This window comes from Nicotiana tomentosiformis, chromosome 2 (assembly GCF_000390325.3).
Source record: "Nicotiana tomentosiformis chromosome 2, ASM39032v3, whole genome shotgun sequence".
Taxonomy (NCBI): Eukaryota; Viridiplantae; Streptophyta; class Magnoliopsida; order Solanales; family Solanaceae; genus Nicotiana; species Nicotiana tomentosiformis.
This window is the reverse complement of record NC_090813.1, coordinates 172,532,279-172,542,835: the sequence shown is the minus strand read 5'-3', so window position 1 is coordinate 172,542,835 and position 10,557 is coordinate 172,532,279. Positions and strand designations below refer to the sequence as shown.

At 33.6% G+C, this 10,557-nt stretch overlaps 1 protein-coding gene across 1 annotated transcript; it reads right to left on the bottom strand.

The window, feature by feature from the left end:
- LOC104091480 (large ribosomal subunit protein uL11-like) lies at positions 1 to 750 on the bottom strand. Its single transcript, XM_009596827.4, has one exon. It carries the CDS (start codon positions 677 to 679, stop codon positions 179 to 181), a length of 501 nt encoding a protein of 166 aa, XP_009595122.1. The 5' UTR covers positions 680 to 750; the 3' UTR covers positions 1 to 178.
- Between the last annotated feature and the right edge of the window lie 9,807 nt (positions 751 to 10,557).

Sequence of the window (10,557 nt, the reverse complement as noted above, 5' to 3'; positions counted from 1 at the left end):
TAGCATGCCAAAAACAAAATAGAGCATTTCATCAAATAAAAAAGGTAATAATCCAAATCCTAACAATGCCAATAAAACTGACACTTTCTCCAAAATTCTCCTCAAATCCAAATTAACAAAATACAACATAATAATACTAAATATAACAAAAACATCTTAAAAATTAACCTCTTCTTCCTCAATCCAGAGGAATCTCAACATCACCATCATCAATCTCCTGTTGCAAATCCTTAGGATCCTTTCCATCAACAGTACATCCAACGGACACACACGTTCCCAAAATCTCCTTCACAGTACCTGTCAAATCCTTCGCCATAGATCTCGGCTTCATCACTTTCGCAATCTCAATCACATCATCCAGCGAAATATTCCCGTTGTGCTTGATGTTCTTCGTCTTTTTGCGATCTCTCTCCGGCTCCTTTAAAGCTTTGATTACGAGCGCCGCCGCGGAAGGTACGACGGAGACTTTGGCCTGACGGTTTTGGACTGTGAGCTTGACGGTCACTCTAAGGCCCTTCCAATCCTTGGCGGTTTCCTTAGCGATGTCTTCTCCGATTTTCTTGGGGGAGAGACCGAGTGGACCGATTTTTGGAGCGAGTGAACTCGCCGCACCGACTTCGCCGCCGGTGACGCGGACGAAGACTTCGACAACCTGTGAAGGATCGAACTTTGGCGGCATTTTTGTTACACTTAAGAAAGTAGAGGAAGAGTGGAGCTAGGGTTTGTGGCTATGTTTTTATAGAGGAAGGGGTTTATAAATTAGGGTTCCTCAATCATAATATGGGCTTGAAGTAGAATCAATTTGATACTTGGGCCGAATGACTACTACCACTTTGTTTGGAGGAAGATTTATATGTTTAACTAACTTATATATTGTGTTTACAGTAAATAAATACACTTTAAAATAATTATAACTCGTAGCTACACTTTAAATTTTATCGCAAATATTCTATAAGCAAGGAAAGTTTTTGTTCGATAATCTTTTCTCAATCAAAAGTACCCCAATTGAATTAAGAATCTTAGAAAAAGTTCTTAATGTTGTAAATCCGCTTGCAGAGATGGATGTCCACTAGCAATGGTGAAATCGTGCCATATCTAAATTTGTCTTACCATTGTCTAGATTTGAGTTGGTTTTGCAATTAACCAACTTGATATTACTGTCACATCATAATATTTTTACATTTAATATAATATCTTGGCTATTTGTGTAACTCTCTGTATGATCTTCTAATGACGAATTGTTAAATTTATATTTATTAGTAAAGTTTTTGAAAAAATGGCACCAGATAGATAACAACACACAGAGGAATTTGCAATTTCTTCCAACTTGTTCGGTGCGTAAAACAACAATCAGCTAAGTTGTCCATGCATTTTTTTTTTGTTGAGATTTTGGCAAGGTTTGAACTTTAATAGGTGAAAAACAAATGCTGACCCAAAGAAGGAATATTCATGCTATCCTACTGGTATAAAATAGATATTTGTACTTGTATTATTCGTTGATAATAGTTCTTATTGTTATAAGGAAAATCAAATTATGGTGGATGTCTACTCTTTCTCTATGATCTTCTCAAATGTTTAATGACATATTCAATGACATATTTCTATGCTTAATGACATATTCAATAACATATTTTTCTTCACTTTTCATGCCTATATAAAAGCCTTGTAATAGATAGAAAAATATACACAATTGAAGAAGAAAATCTCTTCTTTCTCTCTATCTGCATTTCTTGTTCATGTTTTACTAAATTGCTTTTCTTTCATAACAACATATCTTGTTCATGTTTTACTAAATTGCTTTTATTTCATAACAACATGTCTTGTTCATGTTTTACTAAGCTGCTTTTATTTTATAACACGTTATCAGCACGAATTGCTCATTTCATGATCTTCTACGTCAAGACTATGTAAATTATAAGCAGGCAATGAGATCAAGTACAATGAAAAATGTCTTGGATGATAATACAAAGATAAGTTTTACATCCATCTAAACCCATTCATACTTTCATATCTTTGCATTAACTTTATGTGCAGTGTTTAGTAAAAATATTTTTTTCAATTGTATCCAGTGAAATAAAGAACTGGAAAGGTATGTCTTCATTTGCTATATCTCTTATAGGACAAAGATAATATTCCAACGTATATATATGTTCTGACCTTTTACATACTATGATAGATAATTATTAAGGTAATTTAGTAATAATATTTTTACCATAACATGATGTATTTTATTGAAAACAAAATTGGCATATATCCTAATGAAATACATCATGTTATGCCAACGCATTATCTATCAACGCATTATGGCCTAGTATACCTTTATATGGGTAAAACATTGGGTTTGAGTCCTAATGCACCATATTGATGATAATAATAATAATAATAACTAGAGAAAAAATAATATAATTTTCATGAAAAAGTATGAAGCTTGTCCCACTTGATTTGCTCCATTCTTGAAGTGAATGTGATAGCAGTGCATGATAAGTCTAAATAAAGACAAGTGGTTGACCAATGAATGAGGGCGTGCGAAATGCCAAAATAATAATAGTTATCACTATGGTAATTATAAAAAGGGAAAAATTCTTTGAAGAGAATGTGACTTGTGATAAACATTGAGATTGCATACTCATTCCTGAAAGCGAATGTGAAAATATATATATGATAAAGATTATGCATAATAATGTACTTGTGCATAGTTGGATAAATATTACAACTCACCTCTAAGGGAGGTTTGAGACAAAGAAAGATAATGAATATTATTGTGTAGTTACATGAATATATCATTAGTCGCATGCGTGTGATACGCCAAAAAATATTTTGTCATGCCTTATGAAAGTTATTAAAAGCAAAATTAAAGCAAGAAATTATTTTGCTTGTGATGATTTTGAACATGACAATTATTATGATATGATTCTCTTTATGAAGGAGACATTCATTATATGGATGGTGTGACAAAAGATCTTGTAGTACAAAAGCAGTTAAGAGTTCTGAAAGAACTAATTTGTTACTACCCGGATGAATGAAATTATTCATGACATTAATATTGTAGTAAATATCAAAAGAAATATTTTGATTTATAAATATATTAGCCAAAGTGATTGGCATATTGAGACTATAAATGAAAAGAAGATTGAATATCTTTATATTACTATAATCATACCGGGTAAATATGAAAGGTTACCTGACTTTTCTTCTATTTGTACTACACAAGTATAAGCATGATGATGCAATCACAAGCCACAAGTAAACTAGAGGTTTATTGAAATAAATATTAGTTGGCATGACCGGTTGATCATCTCGGTTCAATTATGATGCGAAAAAATTAATTGAGAATTATATTGGCATATATTGAAGAAATATAAGATTCTTCAAGAATTTTCTTGTGGTGCTTATTATCATGATATACCAGTTAAGGTTGGGATTGAATCCTTTGATTTCTTGAACGAATAAAAGGTAATAAATATATGGGCCCAGTCACCTTCCATGTGGACCGTTTACTATTATATTATTTTAATAGATGCATCTATTATATGGTCACATGTGCATTTGTTATCAACTTGTAGTTTGGCTTTTGCAAGATTGATTGCTCAAATTATTAGAGCACAGTTTCAGAATATAAATTATGATGATTTATCTTGATAATACTGGTTTAAATCCAAGTTGGTTTAGCATAAATTGTATGCCTCCTATTATATCTAAACCATTGGTTATGAGAATAAAATTGCCAAAATAAAATTTGGTATGTAATGTATTATTTAATATACAACAACACTTGTACTCATCTAGCCAAGTTATGATAAGTTCTCCCTATCACAATCGGTTCAGGGTAAGGAACCAAATAATTTCCATCTAGAAATATGAATGTGCTATATGATTTAATTATTTCACTACAATGCACAAAGATGGATCCCAAATTAGGCTAGAGATATGTGTTGGTGATCTCAATTCTCAACAATAGGGGGAGAAAATGGGAAACTGAAAAAGTAATGCATATAATGAATTATTATGAGTACATCGAGATCCTCGTATGAGAAAATGTGAACTTGAAGTTCAAGTGATAATTCATTTGCAAAATATTGCCAGACGTATTTGCTGACCCAAAGCTAAATGTCATATTCAGCTACTAATGCTCCAAATAAAATAAAGTTCATAATGAATAGAGTCCATGGCATGCATAAAGCATAATAGACTAATCGGTTCCAAAGATAAAACTCCTTGAAGAAGGAGAGGAGCAAATGTTCAAGATGGTCATAGTAAGGAGGCAAGTGCTCTAGAAGAGTGCCACGACATAACACTTCATAAGACCTCATGGGAGAGGCTCAGGTACCTGAAAATAATAAGATAAAGAGATCTCAATAAGTTATGTCTTTATTGGGTAATAGTAGAACTGATATAAAATGATCATCGACGATATTGTTAATATATGTAGCGCTCAATATTATTAATATTGACGAGGATCTTGAGCTCAAATCTGTCATGAAATTTGGACAGATAAATGATTGGCCAAATAAAAAATACGCAATAAAAATTGATTTCACCTAAAAAATATGAAGTTGGACGGATAATCCCAATACCTGAAAGTATAAAGTCAGTGGAGGTATAAATATGTTCTTGTGCGGAAAAAAAGATCAAGTCGGTAGACAAAAAGACGACTTGTGTAAAAAGACGACTTGTGTCACAAGAAGATTTATAAATATCCTGGCATTGATTATATAGAGACATGTTCTCTTGTAGTGGATGTCGTCATTTCAGATTTTAATCTGGCAATATAAGAAAAACGTAATATGCGTATAATGAAAATCATTGAAGGATTTAAATTGTTCTGAAGCATATTAAAGTTTCCAAGAAATTTATTAAATAAAGCTTCAAAAATCCTTATACAGATTGAAACAATCAGGGCGCATGTGGTATAATCGCCTAAGTGAGTACCTGTTGAAAGAAGGGTACAAGAATGATTCAATTTGTCTTTGTGTCTTTATAAAAAGATCTAGATCTAAATTTGTTATAATCACCGTGTATGTTGATGATTTAAATATCATTGGAACTCCTAGGGAGCTTCCTAAAGCAGTAGAGCTTCCTAAAGTTGTAGACTATTTAAAGAAAGAATTTGAAATGAAAGATCTTGGAAAGATAAAATTTTGTCTTGGTTTACAAATTGAGTATATGAAAGATGGAATTTTTGTCCATCAATCAACATATACTAAAATGATTTTAAAGCGATTTTATATGGATAAAGCACATCCATTCCGACCTCACGAAAATAATGAAGAGCTTCTTGGTCCCAATGTACCATATCTTAGTGCAATTAGTGCACTAATATATCTTTCTAACATTACAAGGTCTGGCATAACTTTTTCAGTTAATGTCTTAACAAGATATAGCTCTGCTCCTACAAGGAGACATTGGAATGGAATCAAACACATATTACGGTATCTAAAAGGGACTACCGATATGAGATTATTTTATAGCAATGATTGCAGTCCTGATCTTGTTGGTTATGCCGATGCTGGGTATTTATATGACCCACAAAAGGTTCGATCTCAAACAGGTTATGCGTTTACATATGGAGGCACTGTCATATCTTGGCGATCAACTAAGCAATCAATCATGGCTACTTCATCTAATCATGTTGAGATAATTGCTATTCATGAAGCAAGTCGAGAATGTGTACGGTTGAGGTCTATAATACACCTTATTCTAGACAAATATGGTTTGAAGTGTGACAAACTACCCACAATTTTATATGAAGACAATGCAGCATGCATATCCCAGTTGAAGGGAGGATTCATAAAAGGGGATATGACAAAGCACATTTCACCAAAGTTATTTTTCACTCATGATCTTCAAAAGAATAGTGATATCAATGTGCAACAGATCCGTTCAAGTAATAATATGGCTGATTTGTTCACCAAATCTCTACCGACATCAACCTTCAAGAAACTAGTGTACAAGATTGGGATACGAAGTTTCAAGTATGTGAATTGATGCTCTCATCAGGGGGAGTTAATACGCGTTGTACTCTTTTTTCCTTACAAGGTTTTGTCCCACTGGGTTTTCCTTGCAAGATTTTTAATGAGGCAACCAAAAGACATATTTCTAAACATGTGTACTCTTTTTCCTTCACTAGGATTTTTTTGCCATAGGGTTTTTTCCTAATAAGGTTTTAACGAGGTACATTATCTATAGATATCCAAGGGGGAGTGTTAAAAGAAAAATTAAATTATGTTGGATGTCTACTCTTCCTCCATGATCTTCTCAAATGCTTAATGACATATTCAATGACATATTTCTATGCTTAATGACATATTCAATGACATATTTTTCTTCACTTTTCATGCCTATATAAAGGCCTTGTAATAGATAGGAAAATATACACAATTGAAGAAGAAAATCTCCTCTTTCTCTCTATCTCCATTTCTTGTTCATGTTTTACTAAATTACTTTTATTTCATAATAACATATCTTGTTCATGTTTTACTAACTTGTTTTTATTTCATAACAACATGTCTTGTTCATGTTTTACTAAGTTGCTTTTATTTTGTAACACTTATCATATTTCTGATACAATTATTTTTTTGATAGTTTTACTATGTCAAATTTATCAAAGCTTGAGTTCGTGACACTTTACATCTCCGGAAAGAATTATTTATCATGTGTCCTTGACGTTGAAATTTACCTTGGCGCTAAAGGTCTTGAGAATACTATTATACAAGGAAATGAAGCATCAGGCCGATAAAGCAAAAGCTATAATTTTCCTTCATCGTCATCTTGACGAAGGGCTAAAGACTGAATACTAACTCTGAAAGATTCATTTAAATTATGGAGTAGTTTGAAAGAACGGTGTGACCATATTAAGGCAACGATGTTGCCAAGAGTTCAGTATGAATGAATTCATTTACGGTTACAAGATTTTAAAATCATAAGTGAATATAATTCTATTGTATTCAGAATAAATTCCTAACTTAAATTATGTGAAAAAAATGTGAATGATAAGGATTTACTGAAAAAGACTCTTTCTACTTTTTATGCCTCCAATATGTTATTGCAACAACAATACCGTAAAAAGGGTTTAAAGAAATATTTTGAATTGATCTCATGTCTTCTATTGGTTGGGCAACATAAAACTCTTTTAGTGAAAAATCATAAAGCTCATCCCACTAGATCTGCACCATTTCCCGAAGTGAATGTGATGTGGCAAATCAAACGTCTGAAAAAAGATAAAATAATTATCGTGGCCGTGGTTATGGTCATGCACGTGGATGGCGGGGGACGAAGTAATTATCGTCATCATAGTGAAAATAAACAGGATAACAATAAGGGTTCTCAAATTAATAATTTAAAAGGTAGATTTAATATTTGGTACCAATGTAGTATGAAAGGTCATTGGGCATGTGTTTGTCATACACCTGACTATTTTGTCAAACTTTATCAAGCCTCCATCAAAAGGAAAGAGAACAATGTGGAGGCACATTTGGCTTTTCAAAATAATGATGATGAAGTAGGTCCCTCAAACAAATATGATGATATTGTGGCAAATCTTGCATATAAAGATGATGATTTTGGAGGCCTTGCGAATATTACTCATTTAAAAAGCTAGAGACTTCTTTGAGGATATTGACTAAAGAAGTGATCGTCTTACTAGGGAATAAAACTTTAAGAAAAGTTTTTATTTTTATTTTATGTTTGAAAGTAGCTTGTTTTTCTTAGTGTACTTTCTAAAGCATCATATATGTTAGTTTCTATATTCCTAATGTAATTTCTCAATGTTTCTTTTATTGATATTCTTTCGTATTGATGTATCTTTTGTTTCATTATAAAAAATATGAAAATTTTCCAATCTTCAGTTAGATTTAAGATCAGTAAAGATGATATATGTCTTTTGGATAGTGCTACATCACTTACTATTTTAAGAGATAAGAGATACTTTTCTTATTTGGTGATTAAAGAAGCCAATATTAATACAATATCTGGTAGTACAAGATTAATTGAAGGCTCTGAAAGAGCCAATTTATTACTACCTGGAGGAACAAATTTCGCTATTAATGAAGAATTATATTGTAGTAAGTCTCAAAGAAACTTACTAAGTTTTAAATATATTTGCCAAAATAGATATCACTTTGAGACAACAAATGATAATAAGACTGAATATCTTTATATTACTATAATAAAGTCTATGTAACTATTCGGCCAGTCATTTTGAGTATTTTATCCCCTTTTTCCCATTTGATGCTTTACAAATGTGTAGTTGTAATTACAAGACTTGACAGGGTGGTTGGTTTAATTTCGGGGAAGTTTTAGAATGTATTGAAACACTTAGTCTCAAGGTTGGATGCTTAAGTTGTAAGAGTTGAACGGTGTTTGACTTTGTGTAGATGACTTCAGAATAGAGTTTTGATGGTTCAAATAGCTTCGTACAATAATTTTGGACTTAGGCGTATGTCCGGATGTGGATTGGAGGTTCGTAGGTGGATTTGATATATTTTGGAGAAAGTTGGAAAGTTGAAGATTTGGTAGGTTGATAGGTTTAACCGAAAGTTGACTTTGATGGTATCGGGTTTGCGTTTTAGTTTTGTTGTCTCATTTGGGACCTGCATGTAAAATTTAAGGTCATTCTGAGTTGATTTGATATGGTTCGGCACGAGTTTTAGAAGTTAAAAGTTTATTAGTTTTCTTAGGCTTGAATTGAGGTCTGATTCGTAGTTTTGGTATTGTTTTGGGTGATTTAGGGCCTCGGGTAGGTTCATGTTATGTTTTGGGATTGATTGGTGTGTTTGGACGGGGTCCTAGGGGCCCTAGTGCATTTCGGATTAATTTCACATTATTTTTTGACTTTGTTGTATTGCTGAAGGTTTTGAGTTCTTATGCTTTTGCACCTGCGATGGATAGGCTGCAGGTGCGAGGCCATAGAAACGGCTAGTTGAACACCAATGTGGAGAGTGGCTAGGGAAGGCTAGATCCGCAGGTGCGGATAGGTAAGCACAAGTTAGCAGGCGCAGTGCATATGAGAGGTTGTAGAAGCGGAAGCGCAGGTGCACTTGGTGAGCCGCAGAAGAGGAAGGTTTGGGAATCGAGCTGAACCGCAGAAGTGGGCTTCTTTTAGCAGAAGCTGAGATGCAAAAGCTATCAAGTAATCGCAGGTGTGATTTTGCTTGACATGATTTTTATATGGAGCGTTTGGTCATTTTTCTTATTTTTGGAATTGTGGAGCTCGATTAAGGGTTAAGGGCAATTTTTTGGAGGATGTTTTATCACAATTAAAGGGGTAAGTGATCTCTACTTGATTTTAGTGTTGGATATTGATTACCCGTAGATTATTACATCTAATTTTCATGAATTAAAGGTGGGATTTGGGGGGTTTTTGGACTATGATTTTGGAGAGTGAGATTTGATTATTTGAAGGTCGATTTGAGGTTAGAATTGGATGAAACAGATATACTTGGACTCGTATTGGAATGAGTGTTCAAAATTTATGAGTTTTTTCGAGTTCTGGGGTATGAGCTCGGGGTTGACTTTTTTTTATTTTAATTAAAGATCTTAGCTTTATCATTTGAAATCGTTTCATATGACTTTTATTGATGATATTTTGGCTAGATTCGAGCCGTCCAGAGGTTGATTCACGCGAGAAGGGCCTATTAAAGGATTGATTTGGCTTGCTTGAGGTAAGTATCTTACCTAAACTTGGTTGAGGCACTAGTTGCCTGAGTTATTTCTGATAGCTACGTACTATGGGTGGCGTACATGTGCGGGGATGAGCCTATGGGCGCACACCGGGTATTATTCATGATCGGGTTAGTGCTTAAGCTACGTTATACCTTGAATTGATTGCTAAGATTTATGCTATGATGCTTCTTATATTTATAACCCTGTTATGAGCTATATAAACCATGTGTGAGGGGTTCATCTCCTGATTGAACTTGATAATTGCTACTTTCGTGATGCAATTGCCTGAATTGAGTTATGATAGCACACTTTGCGCATGCATACACCTTAGCATGTCACTTATACTAGTCCAAGAGTATGAAATTTGATTAATTGATCATATACGTGTATTCTTGTATATTTATTTTCTGTGTGATATGGTTTGGACTGGTAGCACGTGACCATGCCGTGCAATTTGTGATATTGAGCCTCTGACTATGTCGGGCCCCCGATTTATTTACTTATCTTCTTTATATGCTGGATCATTGAAGAGCAGAGTACGTTAATTAATTATGTGCACCAAGGTGGTTCTTTTTGTGATTTATGATATCATTTTATTGTTCTATACTTGTCGGATTTATGAACTGCACATGTGAATAATGAGTATCATTTATAATTCTTGCTTCTATTACCTTGTCGAGGTTAGTTATAATACTTGCTGAGTACATGAGGTCGGTTATACACTATACTCTGCACTTGATTATGCAGATCCAGGTGTTGGACCGAGCCACCAGTAGCTGACGTTTATTGCTGAGTGGTCATCCGAGTGATGAGGTAGAGCTGCATCTCGTATGCAGTTTTGGCGACTCTTTTTATTTTTGACTGTTGTCTTTATTTCAGACAGTATTGTTATTTAAC